General features: G+C 46.1%; 1 protein-coding gene across 4 annotated transcripts in view; it reads right to left on the bottom strand.

The window, feature by feature from the left end:
* The window catches only part of SMG7 (SMG7 nonsense mediated mRNA decay factor), a 130,093-nt gene extending 106,465 nt beyond the window's left edge, over positions 1–23,628 (bottom strand). For 3 of the 4 annotated variants that reach the window (XM_082266018.1, XM_082266019.1, XM_082266020.1), the window contains exon 1: positions 23,435–23,627. In XM_082266018.1, the coding sequence (XP_082122144.1) occupies positions 23,435–23,463 (29 nt within the window). In that variant the 5' untranslated portion in view covers positions 23,464–23,627. Of the gene's footprint in view, positions 1–23,434 lie in introns of all 4 variants that reach the window. The other variant, XM_082266017.1, reaches the window with a different exon arrangement.
* Between the last annotated feature and the right edge of the window lie 2,275 nt (positions 23,629–25,903).

Raw genomic sequence — 25,903 nt, 5'->3', positions numbered from 1 at the left:
CTCACTGATCCCTCCTCCGGAGACTGTCTGGGAGAAATATCGCGATATATATATCGTTAAAAACGAAATATCGCAATGTACTTTTTAGCCCAATATCGTGCAGCCCTAATTATGATATGATATATCTAAAGTCTTTGCAATTTTGCATTAAGGAACACTATTCTGAAACGGTTTGCCAATTTTTAAACCGCTTTCCACAGATTGGTGAACGTCTGTCTTCGAAAAAAAAAAAAAAAGATGGGTATGAAAAGAGCGCCTTGGAGAGTCAATCATGTTACTGACCTGTTGCCAATTAATCAAATTAGTTGCAAAATGTTCTTTCAACTATTTTTGTTAGTAACACTAACTTTAACAGCTTTTTGTTGCCCTGCCACTTTGAGATGTATTGTGATCATCAATTTTTTTGGTTTTCTTAGTTTAAACATTTGAGGTTTTTTAGTTTCTATTGTGAATAAAATATGGGTTCATGAGATTTGCAAATCATTGCATTTGGCTTTTATGTAGATTTTACACAACTTCCTATAATTTTTTGGAATTGAGGTTGTAGGAATCTGTCTAAAGTATACTAAGAATACCTTCAGATCTTAGAAGAGTGGTTTCTGAGCAATAGTTATTAGTAAATTAAGAATTTATACCAATATAGATTTATGGATAAAAAAAAACAATCATACACAACTTTTTAGTTGCAGGTTAACCTTTGGGAACCTGTTACATGTTGCATTCTTAAGGGTGGAACAATTAACATGTTCCAGTTCCTGACTTCTCTCCCACTGATGCTGCCCCCTCCCCCCCCCAGTGTGACAGCAGATGGGGGGGGATCTTCTTCCTGCACCCACTGTCACAATCTATAAACACCTCGGCTATGCAGGGTTACACAGTCACACTATTAACAGTTTTCTGTGGATGAACTGACATTGCACCCTTGATCTACCAATTATGGGTGCAATGCTTTCCAAGCTCCTGCAGAAGAAAAAATAATAAATGCACATTTCTTTCTGTAAAAAGATGTGTATTTATTGTTTTTGTAAAAAGGTGAATGTACCCTTAAAAATTAAAAGAAAAATACAGGAAGCAGAATGCAGTTTTAGTTTGTGCAAGGTCTCGGTTTCACTCCAGATTCCTGTAGTGGGGAAAGGTACCTTTACCAACCTACCCCCCCCCCCCCCCTTTCCACACAACATGTTTATGCTATGTTTCAAGCAAGGGGGACAACTTAAAAAGCAGACTTTTCCTTTTACCTTTAAGTTCAGGCCACAACACTAGAAACAAGACATACTTAAAAAGAGAAGTATAGCAGAAGCCTTTTGTAGCCATACTTCTCTTCTGGGTCACAGGATTGCACTTCCTTTTGCTCTCCTGTGACCCAGTCAGGTTATAGTGAGCTAATGCCCACTTTCAGCTGACATCACAGCCGCTTCAGAAGGATCTTGAATATACTGTGGAGATCCACCAGGCTACCTGATTGACTGCTGGCTCAGACTCGCAGCGCATGGCCGAGAGCCAAAGCTACCTGCGCCGGCCGTTCTCCAGCCTGGCCAGAAATCGAGCGCTGGAGCAGCAGTGCTGAGAGTGGTGACTGACAGTCACTGCTCTCTACTCCAAGTTGACCCAGAACAGAGCAATCAGCAATTATGTGATCGCTAGCTAGGTTTTTTAGGCTTGGTGCCAGTGGAGGACAGCTGCAGCATGAGGTATGTACTTTTTTTTTCTCGATAGCTCAAACTTCTTTTAATAAAAATTATACAGTATAGCTTGGGGAAAAAAAACAAAGGTTCTGAGCACTCCTAGGAGAGGACTGTGAAATTAAGCTAACAAATTGCAGATCACACTCTATTAGCTTCCCAGGGACACCAGGACCCCAAAGCGATGTTTTACACATCACTTCCAGGTCATTAAGAGGAATGCGAGATCATTCGACAGATGTTCTCCGATCTCCCTCGCCTCTACCAAGCAGCACCTGCCAGGCATCTTCTCCCCACACCCGCTGTCACAATTTGATAAGAATGCGACCGTGCGGGACTCTACCCACACGGCAACGTCATTCATTCACAGTGATCTGTGAATGAATGAACTACAAGTAGTGTCAGCCTATGTGGGTGATGGCTTGTAGTTCATTGAACTACCAGAGCACTTGTGAGCATGCTAGGTAGCTTACAGAGTCTTCTTGTCATTGTGCAACTGCCTGCCCATACGAGCAGACAGATTCACAGACAATCTGCAGGATAGATACAACAAAAAGCAGTCACTTCCAGCACTATGAGGTCTTTCACAGTTGGTTGGGAATAAAGGACAACAAATCCAAATGCATGGTGGCTGCAGGCCTCCTCAGATGGGGTAATCCAAAGTAGAAGGGCTGATCTCAGAGCTAGGCCTAGCTCTAAGGAAGGGGGTGTGACCCTGAAACAAGTCGGCTTGACACCACAGCGAGGTGTAATTAGAGTATGTGCATCCTGCACTGTATGGCATCTTAGAATTCATTGGTTTTGCGGGTTGCATTTTTGCGAGTATCCATTTGCAGCAGTCTATCGCTTTAACTACCTCAATACTGGGCACTTAAACCCCCTTCCTTCCAAGACCAATTTTCAGCTTTTAGCGCTGTTGCAATTTGAATGACAATTGCGCAGTCATGCAACGCTGTACCTAAACCAAATTTGTGTCATTTTTTCCCCACAAATAGAGCTTTCTTTTGGTGGTATTTGATCACCGTCAGGTTTTTTCTTTTTTGGTGCACAAATAAAAAAAGACGGAAAAGTTTGAAAAAAAAAAAAAAAAGTTTTTTTGTTTAGGTTATAAAATTTTGTAAATAGATATGTTTTTTCCTGCACTGATGAGCACTGACAGGCACTGATGAGGAGACACTGATATGCAGCACTGATAGGTAGCACTGATATGCAGCATTGGTGGGCACTGATAGGCAGCGCTTATGGGCACTGATAGGCAGCACTGATGGGCACTGATAGGCAGCACTGATGGGCACTGATTGGTGGCACTGTTGGGCGGCAATGATCGGCACTGATAGGCAGCACTGGTGGGCAATAATGGGCACTGGTGGGGGGCACTGATAGATGGCAATAACGGCACTGGTGGGCAGCACTGATAGATGGCATTGGTGGGCAACACTGATAGGGAGGGCACTGGGGGGCTCTCTGAGCCCCGCTTGCCATCCCTGGTAGCCATGGTGGGCATCCCTGGTGGTCATGGGTGGGCATCCCTGGTGGCTTAGTGGCACCTCTCCCCCCCCCCCCCCCCAGGGCTGCACTGGTAATCAATGTTCTGATTACCAGCACAGACCCCCCCCTGTGATCAGTGAGTAATTAGAAATACTCACTGATCACCCCCGCAGCAGCACCGATCATCCCTCTTCTCCTCACTGACAGGATCTGTCAGGAGGAGAAGAGATCGAAGCCGTTACAACGGCTCTATTTACATTACATGACGGCTGTGATTGGACACAGCCGTCATGTGATCAGGAGGGCCAATCACAGGGCCCTCCTGCCGAATGATGTTGCTCTGTGTCCGAGGGACACAGGCACATCGAGATCGCGCCACTGCGCGTGCCTGCGGCGGCGTGATCTCTCTCCTTCTGAAGGACGTTCCGGAACGTCCATTCAGAAGGACGAGACTCCCACCCGGCCGTATATCTACAATGGCCCGGGTGGGAGGTGGTTAATGAATATTTTTTGGCAATGCACTAGATGCGTGCGCCCTTCCTGTTTATTTTTGTAGTTTTAACAAAAAAAAATCTCAGGAGCCTGAGATTGCATCCATGTTCTGCTGATCGCAGGTGCAGATTACAGGCTCATGAAAATACGCAATATTTTTACCTAAAAAAAAAAAAAAAACCTGCAATATATATTTTTTTAAAGAAAGGTGAACGTACTACCCTTTAGGAACTTGAGAGTAAAAATTTTAGTGAATAGTTGAATACAAAACACGATTTTCTCACCTCCTGGCACTCTCTTAATCAGTTATATTGTTAGGAGTTAGCTTTGCTGAAACTATCTGCCAGCACGAAATAAGAATTCTAGATTTGATATTTTCCTGATTGCACCATTATTTTGAAGTAGATATTTTTAATATATTTAAAAAAAATAAAAATAAAAACGAATTGTTTTTTTCTTTTCTTTTTTGTGACGAGCGCCAGAACTACTAAGTGTTTTTTTTTTTTGTTTAAAAATATGTTTTTTAGGTTTTTTTTGTATCAAAGTGCAACATGCTAATATGGAGCAGTTTACCAACAAAAGCAAGAAAATAAGGAATTAGTCTTTACAGCAAAGGGGGGGGGGGGGGGGAATGTACGGTCTGCATGCCGCATATGGCACTGCCGCCCACGGCACTGCAGGCAGCAGCACTATTTAATTATGTGGTGGAGGTACGCAGTGTCACGTGTTCAGACTTCAGGCATCCCAAATCTCCCACATGCGGCCTGCGGCTCCCTGACACCCGCAAGTGCCGCGCGATATCTCGGCTGTCAGAACGGAGCCAATGCTTCCTGTATAGTTCCAGCTCTGTCCTGACAGTCTGTCACAGGCGGAGTGATATCAAATGCACATCTGCCTGTGAGGAGACTCAGTCTCCTCACAGGCGGCGTGCATTTGATATTACTCCGCCTGTGACTCAGACTGTCAGGACTGACCGAGAGCGGAAGTATCGGCTCTGCAGCAGGCTTTCGCCAGCGCGGCGCCACTCTTCACACTATCGCTCCGTTGAGGTCATCATGTGTCACGAGCCAGCATTTCCCGCCAGCAGTAACCACAGCAGTACCAGCCAGCAGTGAGTACTACCCACAGCAGCACCCGCCAGCAATACCAGTGCTGAAAGCTAGGTACAACAACCTCTCACTGCTTGAGTTCTAGAAACATTACATAAGGAATGATGAATTCCCCCCTTTGTGTTTGGAACAACTTACTGCTGCAAGCAGTTCTTTTCAAAATTTACCATTGCAAAGAGTCGACCGTTTTCCAGACTGACCAATGTAAACCTGGAAAACCAGCTGCGAGTAGCAAAATCATCAATACCAGCTAACATTACACATCTCACCAAAGAGAAGCAGTTCCAGCCATCACATTAGGGGTGAGCATAATTAAATGTTTGACCAAACAGGCTAATTTTTAAGTTGATAATTTTGTACAGCCCCCGAATGAAGTTATAAATATCCGAATGGCCCTTGGTAGAAAAAAAAGAAGGTTCCCCACCCCTGCTTTACAGACAAGAGCAATGAGACATGAACAGCATACAGTAGCAACATGGCTCAAAGCCTGTAAGCATTCATATAGCAGCTATCATAGTATCTGGTCTAACGTAGGTACAGTATCCAACCAAAGATTCTACCAGGGGAACAGCATAAGGAGCGGATATACATTTTTTTCCAAAGAGGGTTAGAGAGAACTATGATATAAAGAGAGATCAATGTATCAAAACACAAATAAAAAAAAAAAAAAAAAAAAAAAAAAAAAAAAAAACACGATTGGAATGTCTAGGGGGTACTGTGGATCTACAAGTTTGACGTTTTTTGGATCCTTAGTTTGCCCAATGTATTGGAAAGGTCTGCACATAGGTACCAGTCCGGAAAGCAAAGTGTTTTAGGGGGATTTTGAAAGTTGGGTGATATTTCACATGGAGAACCTGGATACTAAGTTTTGAAGTGCTTGTTTCACCAAAGTGATTTGGGACTAAGGGGGTTTTTTAATGCGGTGTGTTCTTGTGAGAGATTGACTTTCCACAATCTGTCCTCATCAGCAATGTCACCAAGAATGAAAGAGGGTCAATCCAAAATCCTGGAATAAAAGGGAAAACAGGAAAAAAAATGATATCTTATGAGGACATTTGTTTGGGTTACAACTATCTAAGGGCTTGTTTACACTAGAATTCAAGGGGCAGTAAAACCCTGCCATTGAGCTGCCTTTGAACAGCAGCCCAATGCAGTCCTACCGCACCTGGGGTGATGTACCCTTAAAAGCTTAGCAGTGAAGGAGAGGGTAGAATGAGAGGGAACGTTTCCTAGTCTCAGGCAGAGGAGACCAAATAGTAGAGACACAGGTCTTTTTTCTTTTGGGGGAGGAGAGTACTTTTATCACCTGGGGATTTCCTTCATATACTTATCCAAAGAGGGCCCAAAACAGGCCTTTGTCTTCAAAAGGCCAACCACTTAAGGCGAGTCTTGCATAGAGTTCTACTGACTAGCACTTAAGCCAGAGAATTTTGCATATGTGCATGAGAAGATATGCTATAAATTTGGCAATGTAAATCCACCAAGCCATTTTACACAGAGGAAAGAGTTCCAGGCCATACACGTAGTTCAGACAGCAATATTCTGAGACTGCCTATATACACAACCAAATGCTGCATGGCCAGGCTCATCAAGGCAAAGATAGCTTTAAGAAGGGTCTCTAACCTCTAACTACTGGGTCTTTGAACACAGGATTATCCTACACAGGAGCCATGAGGATCTTGTTTCAAAATGGCAATATCCACCAAAGTAGTTGCCCATTTCCTAAAGAAACTTTCCTTCACTGGATACGGTTAGGAAAAACTTTGGGGGTGGGGTAGGGGGGAAGCAAACATTTTCTTTTGGGGAGGCCAGTCTTTACACAGGACAGGTTAATGCAGCATGAGGATAGGAAGGTCTTAGCTGGTGTAGGGAATTTGTGAGAGCCTATAGTGGATACCATGGAACGAGCAAGCACTGACTGTTTCAATGCTAAACAAAAAATTGTACAGCTTCAATCAGTGTACAATCTTATTGGGTTTAGGGTAGTTGGAATTTCTGTAGCAGGTGTACCATTCAGATTTGATGCCTCTGAAGGAAAGCAGTCTTCCCCCAGCGTCGAGCTCAAGACCGACTTTGAAAGGAAGTCAAAAGGGGCATGCTTGTGACCCCTGCGGTCTAAGGCCTTCACAAGGTCAGAAATTCTGCAATGAACGCTGATATTGTGATAGAAAATTCCCCTTTAGAGAGGATGTGTGAGGCAGATGTGGCGGGACAGTCCGGCTGACTGATCAGAGCAAGGAAGATAATCAGAACAAGGGCAATCATCAGAATAAAGAACTAGGGTCCTGAACCAATGCAGAACAACTTCCAATTGTTTTAAAGGATGAGCCTGAGCTTTAGAGCCTATCTAGCCCTCTATCACAGCCTCTGTAGAAGTGGAGCATGAGGGGCATCAGTACAGACACCTGTAGGCCTCTACAAGCCTGGATTAGCAATCATGAACCCTTAGAGAGGGTAGCAAAGATGTTGCTCTGTTGGTGTCTAGAATCCAAAGAGGAAGAGGCTTCCAAGTGCAGAAGCCTCCCTTGGAAATGGGGTGACATGCACAAAATGCACTTTCGGCCCCACAGGTGCAGAACAATGCCACTAGCAAGGAAGAATATATGGCGTAACAGTGCTACAGGAGGGAGAAGGAGAGGGACACAGACTCAATAGAAGGCTAGCTGAGAGTGGTTATTTAGAAGGATGGTCCTGCAGTCTTCTTTGCTGCTGACGCTAGTCAAAACACAAATACATGAGGAAAATATTAAAACAAATATCAGAAAAGCAAAAGGCAAAAAAGCACAGTCTGAAAAGGATGCTTTATGGCTTTTTCACACACAGTGCAGTGACTGGCAAATTTCGGCACTGGATAAACACCAGTCACAACTAGAGAAAATAGAAATGGGATTTTTGACTTACCGTAAAATCCATTTCTCTGATGTTCATTGACTGACAGCTTCAGATCTTCATAACCGTTGGGTTATACTGCCCCCTACAGGAGAAGGACACTAGGCAGAAAAAGTCTGGCTACGCCCATGGGCAGTCCCAGGAGGTATACTCCCTCTGTCTGCTATAGGCACTCAGTTTAGTTAAAAACAGTGTCAGAAGAATTAAAATTCCACAGAGGGGTGGGTGCTGTGTCCGTCAATGAACATCAGAGAAATGGATTTTACTATTAGTCAAAAATCCCATTTTCTCCTTCGTTCATTTACGGACACAGCTTCAGATCTTCATAACCGTTGGGATTGTCCCAAAGAGGGGTGGGAACAGCAAAAAAAATTCCCAAGGCTAAACAGTAGCCAACCAGGCAACAGGAGCTCAACCAAAACAACTGAAGCCCACCTGAAAAAAACAATACACCCTCAAAGAGGATCAGGTCCTCTCAACAGCAGCCTGGAAAGCTTGCGGCCAAAAGAAGCACCAGCAGATGCCAACACATCCACTTTATAAAACATTGTGAAAGTGTGCTCAGATGACCAAGTGGCCGCCTTGCAAACCTGCGTCACTGACGCCTGATGATGGAAAGCCCAGGAGGCACTAAGCACCAGAGTAGAGTGTGCCTTGACAGGGAAAGGAGGAATCTGACCCTTGATGGAATAGGCCTGAATCACTGTCTGTCTGATCCATCTGGAAATGGTCGCAGAGGAAGCGAACAACCCTTTGCGAGGCCCATCCATGAGCATTAAGTCTGACTTCCTGAAAGACCCCATAGCTGCCAGGTATACCCTAATTGCCCGGACCACATCCAAGGCAAATTTCCTTCGGATGTTTTGGCCTGAGACACAGGGAAGGCAACACAATGTCTTCATTCAAATGAAAATCAGACTTTTGGAAGGAACAATGGACAGGGGAGAAGAACCACCTTATCTCTGTAATTCACTAGGTAAGGTGGACAGGATAACGCCGCCAGTTTTGACACCCAGCATGCAGAGGTGATAGCCACAAAAAAAGCCACCTTCTGGGACAGCCTAAGCAGGGGAATCTCCCAAAGATTCTGAAAGGGAGGCTTCTGGAGGAATGAAAACACCAAATTGGAGGTTCCAAGGCAGCAACGGAGCCCGCACTGGAGGAACCAAATGTCGGACACCCTGAAGAAAGGTACACACCAGGGAGTGTGTGGCCACAGGTCGTTGGAACAAGACTGCCAAAGCCAACACCAGGCCTTTGATGGTACTCAAGGTCAATTTCCGTTCAACCCCCCCCCCCCCCCCGTTGAAAGGAGGTCAAGGTCTGAGCCACAGAGGAGCGAGGATGAACTCCGAAAGACTCACACCACACAATGTATGGCTTTCCTAGCTTTTAACAGTGTAGGAATTGCCGACTCAGATAAACCTCTATCCTTCAGCACCTGGAGTTCAACAGCCAAGCCATCAAAGCCAGCGACTAAAGCAGGATTGAAGAAGATTGGCCCTTGAGACAGCAGATCCTCCCTGAGAGGAAGCTTCCAAGAAACGTCAGTGACCAGCTGCAAAGGATCAGCATACCAAGCCTGGCGAGGCCAGTCTTGAGCCACCAAGATGACCGTAATCCCTTCTGCCTCGATTCTGTATAGAAGTCTTGGCAGAAGCTTGAGAGGCAAGGCGTAAATCAGACAATACTGACCCCCAAAGCGGCCACCAGCGAGTCTATCTGTGGCATCTGCCAGAGGATCTCGACAGAGCCACAAACCTCTGCACCTTTCTGTTGAGCCGAGACACCAACAGAGCCATCTCGGGGGTGCCCCACTGGAGACACAATTTATGAAACCCCTCCAGATGAAGGGACCAGTCCCCTTGGTCAAACGCCTGCCAGTTTTCCAGCCCGGGAAAGTGTACGGTGGAGAGGGCTGGAACGAACCGTTCTGCCCACCTTAGAATGCCAGCTACCTCCAGAGCTGCCAGGACACTTCTTGTGCCCCTCTTGTTGGTTGACATAAGCCACGGCATTGTCCGGTTGAATGCGCACTTGACAACCCTGAAGACAATCCATCCAATATTCCAGACACAGTCTGATCCCTCAGAGTTCCAAGACATTGATCGGTAGTCTATACTCTTCCAGCGTCCAGATCCCCTGAGCAGAATGCTTGCTGAGGACGCCTCCCTAGGTGGACAGGCTGGCACCCGTGGCCAGCACCTTTTCGTGCATGGTTGCAGACTTGGAGGAATCATCCTCACTATTACGGGATTTCGGGAGCGTGGTTGCAGACCCAGCAGGGTGACCCATGTCCGTAGCAACCAAATCAGATTCAGGATCTGATAAAACAGATGAGGCAGGGGGGCACTTTTTGCTAGCCCGTTGACCCGAACACAACCTTCACCAAAGACACAAAGGACTCCAGGACCGCCATCAGTGCATCGATGGATGGTTGGGACCCAGAGGGCCCCGCAGCCTTAGAGAGAGGATCAGGTGGAGAGATGTGCTCCAAAGACTCCATGAGTTACCAGGGGGACCCCACAAAGTGTAAAACACTGCAAGGGACAACCCCCACCATGCTGGCAGCACCACCCGGTCGCCAGGCACAAGCACCAAGAGATTCTCAGCAGAGAGGGAGAGAACCCCATCAGAATCACCACCCAGCAGAAACAGGCACCTGCAGCCACCAGGATAATCTGCACTTCACATGTGGCGATCAGGAAGTGAAAGGATCCAGGAGTCAGCACCAGGGGATGAAGAGAGGCTCCCACCGCCGAAATCGACGCCCACAGGACTCCACTGTCATGGCCACCGCTATGTTCAATGGCAAACCACCGCAAAATGGCAGCTGGACTACACAAACACTTTAAATTAAATATTATATTGTGTGGGCAATACATAATTAAGGGGATAACAGTATGCTAGATAAACATGTACACACAGGAACATCGCATTAATTCCAGAGTCACCAGATATTTAAAGGAAACATGTCATGAAACAAACGTGGGCTGCCATTGCTGACCCACATCAAAATGTTGTTTAGCTGTGAAGCCTGTCCTCTGGCTTAAACACTTGGAGTGGCTTTCCTGTTATAAGCAGCCATTGCTCAGAACTAAAAATTCTAAATACTTGTCAAAATGCCCTCTGGAGAGCGATCTGAATGTGGATCTCTTTTCAGAGGGCACCAAATGTGCAGAGGAGCTCTAAAGCGGAGTTGACGGTTAGATGCTCCAATGATGACTGCTCAGTCACCTGGACAAGTGTCCATATCAACAAATACTAGGAAGTACAGGCGCATCTCAAAAAATTTGAATATCAAAAAGTTAATTTCAGCAATTCAGTTTAAAAAAGTGAAACTCATTATATAGAGTCATAACACACAAAGTGATATTTCAAGCATTTCTCTCTTTTAATTTTGATGATTATGGCTTACAGCTAGTGAAAACCCAAAATTCAGTATCTCAGAAAATTAGATTACTACACAAGACCAAAAAAAAAAAGGATTTTTATTACAGAAATGTTGACTTCCTGAAAAAGTATATCCATGTACAGTTTAGTATGCACTCAATACTTGGTGTGGGCTCCTTTTGCATGAATTACTGCGTCAATGTGGCGTGGCATGGAGGGGGGGGATCAACCTGTGGCTCTTCCGAGGTGTTATGGAAGCCCAGGTTGCTTTGATAGAAGCCTTCAGAGATAGTCCGCTTTGTTGGATAGTGGGTCTCTTCTTCTTGACCACACCCCACAGATTCTCTATGGGTTGTAGATCAGGAGAGTTTGCTGGCCAATCAAGTGCAGTGATACCATGATCAATAACTAGGTATTGGTACTTTTGGCAGTGTGGGCAGATCAGCATCTCCATAAAGCTGGTCAGCAGAGGGAAGCATGAAGTGCTCTAGATTTTCCTAGTAGAGGGCTGCACTGACTTTTGACTTGATAAACCACAATAGACCAACACCAGCAGATGACATGGCTCCCCAAATCATCACCAACTGGAAAGTTCACACTTGACCTCATGCAACTTGGACTGTGTGCCTCTCCACTCTTCCTCCAGACTCTGGGAACTTGATTTCCAAATAAAATGCAAAATTCACCTTCATCCGAAAAGAGGACTTTGGACCACTGAGCAACAGCCCAGTCCTTTTTCTTCTTAGCCCAGGTAAGAGGTTTCTGACGTGGTCTGTGATTCAGGGGTGGCTTGACACAAGGAATGTGACAGCTGTAGCCCATGTCCTGGATACATCTGTGTGTGGTGGCTCTTGAAGGACTGACACCAGCGGTAGCCATTTCTTGTGAATCTACCCCAAATTCTTAAATGGCCTTTGCTTTACAATCCTCTCAAGACTGCAGTTATCCCTGTTGCTTGGGCCCCTTTTGCTACCAAACTCTTTACTTCAACTCAATTTTTCAATAATATGCTTCGATTCAGCACTCTGAAAAGCCAGCTTCTTTAGCAATGACCTTTTTTGACTTACTCTCCTTATGGAGGGCGTCAATGACCTTCTTCTGGACAACTGTCAAGTCAGCAGTCTTCCCCACAATGGTGTAAACTACTGAACCAGACAGAGACCATTTAAAGGCTTAAGAAACCTTTACAGGTGCATTGAGTTAATTAGCGTTTGATACCATAAGTCTACAATTTTCAACTTTTTCACAATATTCTAATTTTCGGAGACACTGAATTTTGGGTTTTCGCTAGCTGTAAGCCAGAATCATCAAAATTAAAGAAAGAAATTATTAAAATATGTGACTCAAGAGTGTAACAAATCTACAAGTTTTACTTTTTAAATTGAAATACTGAAATAAATTAATTTGGGACGATATAATTTTGAGATGCATCTGTATATCAACCAATGAATTTGACATTTACCAAATCTGCCCCATTCCTAATTATGAATGGAGCCATTTGCAACAACCTGCTGGAGACTCTGCTGGGATCCCTTCAAACAGGAAGTCCCATTTAAAGCAACGCCAGGCTGGCAATGCCTAGAGCAATCTGTAGGTGTTTGTATGCAATCATGTGGAGAATACCTGCAGATGGATCGGCCTGGATGCAGTCTGCCTCTGCTGTCAGGCTCCCATTACTTTGAATGAGGCTTTCTTTCTGCACCTATTTGCAGAGATCCCCATTGAGTGTCCTGTGGTTAAATCACAAGTGGCACCCATTGGCAAGTGTGAATGGAGCTTTACTGCAAATGAATGTTCCTAGTGCCTGTGTTTTAAATGATAGTGATTGATTCACCAATTGCAAATGTTAAATAAAATCCACATTTACGACTTAAAAAAACATGCCCCTACGGGTTACGGTCTCAAATTGGTGGCCCTCCAGCTGTTACAGAACTACAATTCGCATGAGGCATTGCAAGGCTGACAGTTACAAGCATGACTCCCATTGGCAGAGGCATGATGGGACTTGTAGTTCCGCAACATCTGGAGGGCCACCAGTTTGAGACCCCTGGCACACACTATAGAATAACATTGAGCCATATACCAAACCAGCGTGTGGCTTGCCAGTCTACTTCTGTATTAGAGGACTGAACACACAAATATATATTTTACGAACCATATAAAATACTAAAAGAAAACTATATACACTATAATTATAAACACACTATATATTATTATGGTTCAGAAGCATGTTATAAAATAGGACCCAATACAGATCGAATACTAACCACCAACCTTCCTATATATATCACTGTTAAATCACAAAAGAGCAGGAGGTGATACAGGTTTGAAAGTTAATTCTTACTTTACCATTATATCCTGAAACTGAAAGCAGTATTAAACTCAAAACTAATGAAGCCTACCAATTCTCAGATGTGGCGGCAACATTAGTTATTTTAAGTTTTTTATTCCTTTATTTCCACCTGCTGATCCAGCCACTAAGTGTTATTTTTACAACTTCCTTTAACAGACCAAGCTGTCCAGCAAAAGTGGCCGACTTTGACACACTGAAAGGGGTGATTATAATGGTCAGCTTTTATTATTTTATGTAAAATCTTTATCATATTAAAAAAAAAAAAAAAAAAAACCTTTTGCTAAAGCCGATTAAACAGTGTAAGGCTAGAGTTCACCTTTAATTTGTTAGTCAAGTCCATTTAAAGCTACCCTCTACCCAGACTAACAAAGCTGCTGTTAAAAGGTGTCTGTTGTTCATCCAGAGTGCAAACACCCTCAGATGGGAAGTGTGTTACTGACAAGATCAATAGGTGAAATGAAAAGAATAAATGATGCTAGTTGAGAAGCATACTATGAAACAGTATACTAAGCACCAACCTTCATAGCTGTGTTACCTCCTATGTATTATACGACTGAACACACTATACAGGTATAGTGGATGGTGGAGCCGAATACTATGAATTGGGAGGCGATGTACTATAATTATAATGGATGAGAAGCACACTGTGATCTTTAAGGTGATGCAGCTATACCAGTGTGGGCTTTCCATATGATGAATTATCACTGAACACACACTGTATATTTTTGATGGTTGGGCAGTATACTATTAAATAGGGGGTTATGTGCTATATATATCAGGGATAAGTGAGTACACTACAGGGGCTCTGTCACACACATGCACTGAATTTCAATGCAGCCTTTAACACGCATCAGCATACCTATGGTATTAATGAGCTTTTTGGACACAAACACCATGCCAGCTTTTTTTTTTTTTTTTTTTTTTTTTTTTAAGACTAAAAAAAAAAAAAAAAACGTTCGGCGTTCAGTGTCGGTTCTCTGTATATTGGGCGCTCAGCGTCGGTTCTTTGTATATTGGGCGCACACACACACACACACCTGTGCGTCACTATTATCAAAAACACATAACCAGTGTACATAAAATCAAATCCCCCAAATACTGTAAATATCTAAAAGCAGTGTTCTATACTGTGCTCATATTCATGCAATATCAAGTAAAATAAAGTGAAAAAACCATAGTCCATTGAAAACAGTCCATAAAAAGTTATTCAAAAGTTGTTTACCTCTTTAGGCGATTCCTGAATAGTTCCACCAAATAGGGCAAAGCAAATCCATAACTTGTGCTCCCTCTAAACGATGTATTCCCATCTGGGATATATGACCGTATCTTAAGGTATGGTCAATTAAGGCTTGCATCCCTCTCAGTGGACCAAAAAAAAATAAAAAATCCAGGCCATAGGATTTCACAGATACTTCTTACGCTAGTACCCAATCCCTGGATGTCATGATACCTGCTCTCAAGCCAGTGAATCTCCAGGGTTCAAACACTACTACATCAAGGGTGGTGATAACATCTCCAACCAATAAGTCTTTTTGACTTATCGTAAAATCCATTTCTCTGATGTTGATTGACGGACACAGCTCCTTATCTTCTTGACCATTGGGTTATACTGCTCCCTCCAGGGAGTAGGACACTAGGCAGGAAAAAGCTTGACTGTGACTATTAGGCAATCCCTGGGGGTATACTCCCACTCTTTGCTATAGGCACTACGTTTTGTTACAAGCAGTATCAAAAGAAAGGGGTGCTGTAGCCATCAATGAACTTCAGAGAAATGGATTTTACAGCAAGTCAAAAATCCCATTTTCTCTTTTGTTCATTGACAGACACAGCTCCTTCTCTTCTTGACCATTGGGATGTCCCAAAGCAGTGTCAAACATGAGGGGTGGGAACAGAAAGAAAAATAATTCCCAAGCCTAAACGGTAGCAAAACAGGTAACATGGAGCTCACCTGAAAAAACAATACACCCTCAAAGAGGACCAGGTCATCTAAACAGCAGCCTGCAAAAACTTGCGGCCAAAAGAAGCATCCGCAGATGCCAACACATCCACCTTATAAAACTTTGTGAAAGTGTGCACAGACGACCAGGTGGCCGCCTTGCAAACCTGCAACACTGGCACCCGATGACGGAAGGCCGAGGAGGCACTCACGCCCGAGTAGAGCGCACCTAAACAGGGAAAAGAGGAACCTGACCCCTAGATCACTGTCTTGTCCATCTGAAAATGGTCGCAGCAGAAGCGGCCAACCCTTTTCTAGGTCCATCCATCAGTACAAAGAGTCTGACTTCCTAAAAGACTCCATAGCTGGCAGGTACACCCCAATTGCCCGTACCACATCCAGGAAATGCAAGGCAATTTCCTTAGGGATCTTAAGGCCTGGGCATAGGAAAGGCATTACATTGTCTTCACTCAAATGGAAATCAGAGACGACCATTGGAAGGAACGACAGACAGGGATGAAAAAAAACACCTTATCTCAGTGAATCACCAGGTAAGGTAAACGCCAAGACAACGCCGCCATCTCCGACACCCTGCGTGTAGCAGTAATAGCAACCAAAAAGGCCACCTTCTGGGACAACGTAAGCAGGGGAACCTCCCGAATATTTTCAAAGGAAGGTTTCTGGAGAACCGACAACCAAATGGAGGTCCCACAGCAGCAATGGAGACTGCACTGGAGGAGCCAAGTGTCAAAATCCCTTGGAGAACAAGGGGGGAACCCCAAAAGATTCACATCCCGCAATGTACTTCTTCCAAGTACGATAGTAGATCTTCCTAGGGATAGATTTTCTAGCCTTTGACAGCGTAGGAATCACCGTTTCAGACAAACCTCCATCGTTCAGCACTTGGCTTTCAACAGCCAAGCCGTTAAAGCCAGTAACTGTGAAGCAGGATAGATGATTGACCCTTGGGACAGCAGACCTTCCCTGAGAGGAAGTCTCCAAGGAGCATTGGCTAACATCTATACCAGATCGGCATACCAAGATGGGTGAGGCCAGTCTAGAAAGAGTCTGTGGTGCCAGCCAGAGGATCCCGAGACGGTGCCACAAACCTCTGTACCTTCCTTGGAATGTATAAAGCAGAGGGGGCTGGAATGAATCGGCTTGCCCACCTTAGAATGCCGAGCCACCAGGACACTTCTTGCGTCCCCTTGGTGACTGACAGACTATGGCTGAGACATTATCCGATTGAATTTGTACAGGACCCCTGAAGACGAATTGTCTAAAGATCCAGACAAAATCTGATTGCTCGGAGTTACAGTACATTAACCGGCAGTCTGAACTCTTCCAGAGTCCAAACCCCCTGAGCACAATCTGTACCCAGGATGCCCCACAACCCTGACAGGCTGGCATCCGTGGTGACAACTGTCCAGTACAGGTGGAGAAAGATTTTCCCTGTCGAAGTGCCGGAGAACGAAACCACCTCTAGAGACCATGGATTCTTGTCCCATTTCAATAGAATCTCTTTTTCCAGAGATCTCGTGTGAAACTGTGCAAACGGAACCACCTCCAAGGAAGACACCAGAAGGCCCAGCATCCGGATGCAAGCCCGGAGGGATGACCGTCTGCTGGACAAAAGAAGCTGAATTTCCTCCTGCAATGTCTGGAATTTTTCAAGGAAGAAACACTTTGGCTGAGGCCAAGTCCAGAGTCAGACCCAGATGGTCCAGTTTTGTGGACGGAACCGGAGAAGACTTCTGAAGGCTCAGAATCCAACCAAACAACCTCAGAGTTCGCAGAGTAATCACCAAGTTGTCCATCAGAGCAGTCAGAGGCTCCACTCACAGAAGAACGTCCAGGTACCCCAGTACTGCAACACCCCGCTGACAACAATGCTAGCACCGGGGCCAAAAACACTTTTGTGAAGACCTAAGGACCAGAGACGAGTTACCAAAGGGTAACGCTGCAAACTGATAATGCTCCTCGCCCAAGGCAAAGAGGAGGAAGCGCTGGAGACCAGCACATGTTGGAATGTGAAGGTAGGCATCCTTGATGTCGATAGAAGTGAGAAAATCCCCCTGATGTAGGGACACCACTACCATGCGAATGGACTTCATTCGGAACTTCTGTACCCACACAAAGCAGTTTAGCACCTTGAGGTCCAGAATTGTACGTACCTTGCCTTCCTTCCTGGGAGCTGTAAAGAGGTTTGAGTAAAACCCCTGAAAACATTCCGAAGTCGGAACCGGAACAATCACCCCTTGTAGTAACAAGTCTTGCACTGCCCCAAAGGGGGATCTGGGGACAAGTGCAGGTTGGAAGGAAAAAACCTTTCCAGGGGATAAGACCGAAACTCGATCTTGTAGTTGGACCGATTAACTTTGTGGACCCACTTCTTCTATACCAGGGAGGTCCAGGGCTCTAGAAACCAGCGAAGACGTCCCCCCCATGCAGAGGAAGTCTTGCCAGACCAGTTCCTGTTTGAACCTCCGGTGGAGGCCCTGAATGGCTTTGATCCCTTGTCTTGAGACCCTGAGGGAAGAAAAAGGCCTCTTATGAGCCGAGAAGAATGGCCCACGTCTACGACAGGGCTCCTTGCCCTTGGTTGCCTGCAGAAGACGAAAACTCTCCCCCCCAGTAAGACCCTTAATGATGTCATCTAAGGAAGCTCCTAATAGGCGATCCACTACAAGGGAAAGATCAGATAAAGTCTTCTTAGAAGACCAGCAGTTCAGCCAGATAATACGACAAAGGACCACTACTGATACAGACAGCCTAGAATCAAAAGAGCCGCATCCAAATAGGCATCACAGATAAACTGTAGCCCTTGGACCAACTGATCCGCCAGCTCCACAAAGGCAGGGAGAAGTTTCTCCTCCAAGTCCCGGCGTAAAAGTTTAGTCCACTCAGAGTTTGTGACACCAGGGCAATAGTAAATACCAGCCTAAATGCAGAACCAGCCCAAGTGAACATATGGCGGGCCAGAGCCTCTGCCCTCCTATCAGCCAGATCTTTAAAGGCCGGGGACTCAACCGGAATAATGGTGGCTTTATTTAACCTTGGAAACCGGCGAGTCCACCAAATGTGGGATCGTCCACTTTTTAAACAGGGAATCCTCATGAGGATATACGCCACAGCAAAACACTTTAGGGACCACAAGAGTGCGTTTTGGACAACCCCACTGTTTTGTGACAATGTTGTCAAAGTAAGCGGAAAAGGGGAACACCCTTGCCGCTTTGGAGGGCCTGTGGGTGCCAAAAGAGACCGGCACCTCTGACGCAGCATCAGCCGCATCCTCCATTTTTAAAGTTCCACGCACTGACACAATCAGTGCATCCACCAGTGCATTTTCATGCAGAGAAGAGGAATCATCCTCACCATCTGAGCACTCAAGGTGCATGGACGCACACCCAGTAGGGTGACTCGCACCCACAACAGATTCAGGATCTGCTGAGACAGATGAGGTGGGGGGGGCGATATATACTAAGCTCAGCCGGAAAACATAATCGGGAGGACTGCCGACTATGATCTTGCAAAGGGGACGCTAACCAAGGGCCCACAAATGGACCACCTACTGGACCCCGCAAATAAAAAACAAAGGGGTGCACTCTCCAAGCCCCACAGGGTACCCTGATGGTCCTGCAGCGCTACACAATAATGGTGGCATGACTGCCATCAAAAAATAAACCATCCCCACAGCACCACCCCTTCCAAGGGAGGCACCAAGCTGGCCAAATGGCCTAGTAGGCCCATGCCTACATTTTTTCATGGATCCCAGCCAGGCAGATGCCCAAAAGAAGAGCGGGGGTCTTCAGTTAACCTCACTGGGGCCGCCCCACATAGCTCCCGACCAGTAGGCCGCAAAGCCGCAGGCTAAATTTTTGGCCTGATCCGGCAGCATGAGGCGCGGACCCACGGATGCTAAACCATCCGCTCCCCCAGCCCAACAACTGCAGCAGGGAGCCCAGAGGACATCCCCACCCTAGTTACAAACCCCCAGGGTGGCGAAGAACCCTGCTCAACCCCCCCCCCCCCGTTGTGCACCAGGAAAAACCCAGCCAGCAGCAACTCCAACAAGCCCTCCCTTAAGAGCATGTGGCATAAGCCAGCTAAAAACCTCATCCGGGGAGGGGGAGCCGGAAGACCCACAGCGACCACTGAAATTTTAGAGGAGCTGTGGGGGGGAAGGAGGGGAACCCGAGAGTACCACCGCCCCAGGGAGGGGCCCACGTCCACCCCAAAACCCTCCAGGTGAAGAGGGGGTGACAGATACGTACCATACCAGGAAAAGGGTGGGCACCACTCCTGACAGACCACCGCTCCATCAAGACTGGGGGGGCTGTTGGCCAGGAGGAACGCTGCGACTCAGGCCGAGGCCAGGTCATATGCGCCCTTGCGAGATGTTTAACTCGCAGGCCAGCACCCATCCAGCGGGGCTATGTTGCGGCAGACCTAGCGTGGAGCTGAGGCCTACGCAGGCTTGCTGGCCAGACTGGGGGGACCCTCTTGATCTAGATTATCCAGTCCTTCGCCCAGTCCGGCAGTTGATAGTAGATTCTCACAGGAACAAAATAACAAAGATAGGTAAAAAATTTAATTTAAAAAGAAATAAATTGCCAGGACCAGAGATCCCAGCAAGGAACTAGGTCTTTACTCCTGAGTAGGCAGAAAAAAACTGAGTGCCTATAGCTGAGAGTGGGAGTATACCCCTCTGGGACTGCCCCATAGGCATACTCAAGCTTTTGCCTGCCTAGTGTCCTACTCCTGTAGGGGGCAGTATAACCCAATGGTCAAGAAGATAAGGAGCTGTATCTGTCAATGAATGAAAAAGAAATAATACCTTTACATATTGTTTGGAGAGGTTATCACCACCCTTGATGTGGTGGTGTTTGAACCTTGGAGACATACTGCTTAAGAGTGGCTATCATGACATCCAGGGAACGGGTACTAGTGTAAGAAGTATCTATGGTCTGGAGTTTTTTTTTAGTCCACTGAGAGGGACGCAAGTCTTAATTGACCATACCTAAACGTACAGTCATATATCCCAGGGGAGAGTACATCGGGTGGAGGGAGCACAAGTCATGGATTTGCTTTGAGCACTATTTGGTGGAACTATTCTGGAATCACTTAAAGAGATGAACAACTTCTGAATAACATTTTATGGACTAGGTTGACTATGGGTTTTTTTTCACTTTATTTTATGCGATATAATTGCATAAATATGGCATAGAACACTGCTTTTGGATACGTAGTTGGTTTTAGATACACACTGGTCTAATGTGTTTGTGAGAATAGTGAGGCGTAGCACAGATTACTGTTTATACAGTGTGTTCTCTGCATATTTTGCGCTCAGCGCATTCTCTATATATCAGGTGCTTGGCATAATATATATATATATATATGGTGCTCAGTGAGTATATCCTCTGTATTGAGTGCTCAGTGTGTATCTGTATATTGGATGCTCAGAGTATATCCTCTGTATTGGGGGCTCTGTGTGTATCCTCTGTATAGGGTGCTCAGTGTGTATTCTCTGTATAGGGTGCTCAGTATATCCTCCTTTATCGGGTGCTCATGTGTATCTGTATATTGGGTGTTCAGAGTATACCCTCTGTATTGGGTGCTCGGCGTGTATCTGTATATTGGGTGTTTACAGTATATCCTCTGTATTGGGGGCTCAGAGTATATCCTCTGTATTGGGGGCTCAGAGTATATCCTCTGTATTGGGGGCTCGGCGTGTATCTGTATATTGGGTGTTTACAGTATATCCTCTGTATTGGGGGCTCAGAGTATATCCTCTGTATTGGGGGCTCAGAGTATATCCTCTGTATTGGGGGCTCAGAGTATATCCTCTGTATTGGGGGAAATCGGTGTGTATCTGTATATTGGATGCTCAAGAGTATATCCTCTGTATTGGGAGCTCGGTGTGTATCTGTATATTGGATGCTCAGAGTATATCCTCTGTATTGGGGGCTCGGTGTATATCCTCTGTATAGGGTGCTCAGTGTGTATCCTCTGTATAGGGTGCTCAGTGTGTATCCTCTGTATAGGGTGCTCAGTGTGTATCATCTGTATAGGGTGCTCAGTGTGTATCCTCTGTATAGGGTGCTCAGTGTGTATCCTCTGTATAGGGTGCTCAGTGTGTATCCTCTGTATAGGGTGCTCAGTGTGTATCCTCTGTATAGGGTGCTCAGTGTGTATCCTCTGTATAGGGTGCTCAGTGTGTATCCTCTGTATAGGGTGCTCAGTATATCCTCCTTTATCGGGTGCTCGTGTGTATCTGTATATTGGGTGTTTACAGTATATCCTCTGTATTGGGGGCTCAGAGTATATCCTCTGTATTGGGGGCTCAGAGTATATCCTCTGTATTGGGGGCTCAGAGTATATCCTCTGTATTGGGAGCTCGGTGTGTATCCTCTGTATTGGGGGCTCAGAGTGTATCCTCTGTATTGGGGGCTCGGTGTGTATCCTCTGTATTGGGGGCTCGGTGTGTATCCTCTGTATTGGGGGCTCGGTGTGTATCCTCTGTATTGGGGGCTCGGTGTGTATCCTCTGTATTGGGGGAATCGGTGTGTAGCTGTATATTGGATGCTCAGAGTATATCCTCTGTATTGGGAGCTCGGTGTGTAGCCTCTGTATATTGGGTGCTCAGAGTATATCCTCTGTATTGGGGGCTTGGTGTGTATCCTCTGTATTGGGGGAAATCGGTGTGTAGCTGTATATTGGATGCTCAAGAGTATATCCTCTGTATTGGGAGCTCGGTGTGCATCTGTATATTGGATGCTCAGAGTATATCCTCTGTATTGGGGGCTCAGAGTATATCCTCTGTATTGGGAGCTCGGTGTGTAGCCTCTGTATATTGAGTGCTCAGAGTATAACCTCTGCATTGGGGGCTCGGTGTGTATCCTCTGTATTGGGGGCTCGGTGTGTATCTGTATATTGGATGCTCAGAGTATATCCTCTGTATTGGGGGCTCGGTGTGTATCCTCTGTATAGGATGCTCAGAGTATATCCTCTGTATAGGATGCTCAGAGTATATCCTCTGTATAGGATGCTCAGAGTATATCCTCTGTATTGGGGGCTCAGAGTATATCCTCTGTATTGGGGGCTCGGTGTGTATTCTCTGTATAGGATGCTCAGAGTATATCCTCTGTATTGGGGGCTCGGTGTGTATCTGTATATTGAGTGCTCAGAGTATAACCTCTGCATTGGGGGCTCGGTGTGTATCTGTATATTGGATGCTCAGAGTATATCCTCTGTATTGGGGGCTCGGTGTGTATCCTCTGTATAGGATGCTCAGAGTATATCCTCTGCATTGGGGGCTCGGTGTGTATCCTCTGTATATTGGATGCTCAGAGTGTATCCTCTGTATTGGGAGCTCGGTGTGTATCCTCTGTATATTGGGTGCTCAGAGTATATCCTCTGTATTGGGGGCTCGGTGTGTATCCTCTGTATAGGATGCTCAGAGTATATCCTCTGTATTGGGGGCTCGGTGTGTATCCTCTGTATAGGATGCTCAGAGTATATCCTCTGCATTGGGGGCTCGGTGTGTATTCTCTATATAGGATGCTCAGAGTGTATCCTCTGTATTGGGGGCTCGGTGTGTATCCTCTGTATAGGATGCTCAGAGTATATCCTCTGCATTGGGGGCTCGGTGTGTATTCTCTATATAGGATGCTCAGAGTATATACTCTGTATTGGGTGCTCAGAGTATATCCTCTGCATTGGGGGCTCGGTGTATATCCTCTGTATAGGATGCTCAGAGTATATCCTCTGTATTGGGGGCTCGGTGTGTATCCTCTGTATATTGGATGCTCAGAGTATATACTCTGTATTGGGGGCTCGGTGTGTATCCTCTGTATAGGATGCTCAGAGTATATTCTCTATATAGGATGCTCAGAGTATATCCTCTGCATTGGGGGCTCGGTGTATATCCTCTGTATATTGAGTGCTCAGAGTATTCCCTCTGTATAGGGCGCTCAGTGTATATCCATTAGTAGGACTGTAGAGCACACATCAGGACCACGATGGGTCCCCCCGGCCTCCCCCCTGGTACAGCCCTTGCTCTGCAATGTGACAGCTGACAGAGTGCCCTCACCGGAGATACTGCGCACACAGCAGGCTCATCCTCCTCCGGGGCTCTCTCAGTCCGTCTATATCCGCGCGGCTTCAATTTCTCGGCGCTCGTGACTCGGCCATCTTCTCCGGGCCCCCACCGCCTGAGAGCTTGGGGCCCCGGGCCTGCAAACCCCCCCGTCCCCCTGACAACCAACCCCCCGGAGAGTCCCACTGAACGCTTTCCCCTCCGGAAACAGCTCTGCGAACGGCACTTCCGGCCTGTGCGTCCGCTATATCCCTCCGGCTGAAGCTTTGCAAGCGCACTCTATAGCCACGCCTCCTACCTGAGCGCGCTTGCGTAGATCGCTCGGCCATGGGAGTGACGTCAGGACAGGGTAGGCGGCAAGGTAGAGAGGAAGAGATGATTCGGTTCCTATAGTAACCGGACCTCTACTGCTGAGCGGTCACCAAGGCAACTGTGTGCGATGGCGCTGGGCCTACTTAGTGCGTCAGCGGCTGCCCTGTGCCGACCGTGAGGTGGCTCTTGTTTATGTGAATGTTGTCTAAAAGCAAGCAAGAACTCGGTGTTATAGCACTGAGATATATATGACCATTCTATTTGTAGCTTATTGTTAAACTTTTTTTGAATGGGAAACTTGTGAGGGAAGTGAACTTCTGTAGGCCGCAGTGTACACTGTGATCAGATAGAACATGGCATCTTGTGTGAAGAGCACCTATCATACACAAGAGTCTCCTACAATACAGATGTGGGTCTTAACCACATGTCTACTAGGGCAAGTTTTTTTTTTTTTGGTAGAAATTACTGTAAAGTTTGCAAAAAAAAGTATATGTTTTCTAAAAGCAGAGGCCCTGGGGAACAAAATGGCACACAATATTTCCACAATTATTTATTAAAAGCAGGAAAAAAATACACCTTTTCAGGAAAAAAATACACTAAAAAGAAATTTTTGTGCAAACACAATATTATACCCAATTTTTGGGTAAAATATAAAAGACGGGGTTGCGTTGAGAAAATAGATACCAAACATGCCAAGTCTTAAAGCGGAGTTCCGGCCACAAAATTGACATAATCAATTTTGGGCCATCCGCTTGCTTTTGGTCACTTACCTTGTTATTGAAGAAAAATATACTCACCTTTCTTCCACTTCCTCCCTCTGCAGCCACGGCCCGCGCCGTCACTTCTTCTTTGCATTGATTCCTGGGAGTTGAACGTCATCTCTCCCAGGAATCAATGCGCCTGCACCGGCCCCACTTCCGGTGCGGGTGCCTCATTCCCTGCTAAACAGCTTCTGGGCATGCCCAGAAGCTGTGGAGGGATGGCGCGCCTGCACCGGAAGTGACGAGCGGGGCCGGTGCAGGTGCATTCTGGGAGAAGAGGATGCAGAAGAGGATGCGCTGGCTTCAGCTGCCCACATCCGAGATGGCAGCGCTGGAGAAGAAATTTTCAAGGCAAGTATTTCTTCTAAAAGGTAAGTGCGACCCGGGACAGTACAGAGGCTAACCATTATGGAATGTACTAGCCCTGACTGTCCCGGGGGTATTTTTATTGAAAAATTTCGTGGCCGGAACTCCACTTTAAGGAGTCATAAAGTTGGAAGGATTTTTTTATCTTAATGTTTTCTATGCATTAGAATAAAAAGCCTTCTGTGTGTACCAGCACCAGCAATGTCCACGAGTCCTTGGGCCGTCCTGGGACTCTCCCTACTGATTGGCTGAGATACAGTTGCGGCCCCATTGGCTTCCGCGGCTGTCAATCAAAGTCAGTGAGCCAATCAGGAGACAGAGGGGGTAGGGCCAAATGGCAGCTCTGTGTCTGAATGGACACACGGAGCTACAGCTCGGCTCAGGTGCCCCCACAGCAAGCTGCTTGCTATGGGGGCATTCGTCGATAGGAGGGAGGGGGGGGGCTGGAGCATGAACAAGGAACCAGAGAAGAGGAGGATGCAGTTGGTTTTGCACAGAGCAGGTAATTATAACATGTTTGTTATTTATTTATTTTTTTTCTTAAAAAGAGACTTTACAATTACTTCAAAATTGTGAACACTTGTGGAATTGCAAAAAAAAAAAAAATGGCGGTACCCAAAAATACTCCATAGGCAACACTTCAGCCCCGGAAGGTTTTTCCCCTTTAATGGCCAGGCCATTTTTTGCGATACCACACTGCGTTACTTTAACTGACAATTGGGTGGAGGTGCAATGCTGTACCCAAATAAAATGTATGTCTTTTTTTCACGTGGGACTTCAACAGAGGACGTGTGTACGTTGCTCTAGTCAGAATTAATGTATGTTCTGTTGAAATCCCACGTGACGAAACGTGTCAGGACGCACGTACGCTGCTACCTTGGAGACGGAGGGAGGTGCTCGCTGGAGTTCCAGAACTCGCCGGTCAGCCGCAGGAGCGATACATCCCGTAGCAGGGAGACGCCGGGGCTCGCGGACGGCGAGCAGCGGTACCTTCCAAGTCTCTATTTTACTATGATATGCGTGC

This window comes from Pelophylax lessonae (assembly GCF_965119305.1).
Source record: "Pelophylax lessonae genome assembly, chromosome: 8".
NCBI lineage: Eukaryota > Metazoa > Chordata > Amphibia > Anura > Ranidae > Pelophylax > Pelophylax lessonae.
The sequence above is the reverse complement of the archived record's forward strand: the minus strand, read 5'-3'. Positions and strand labels throughout refer to the sequence as shown.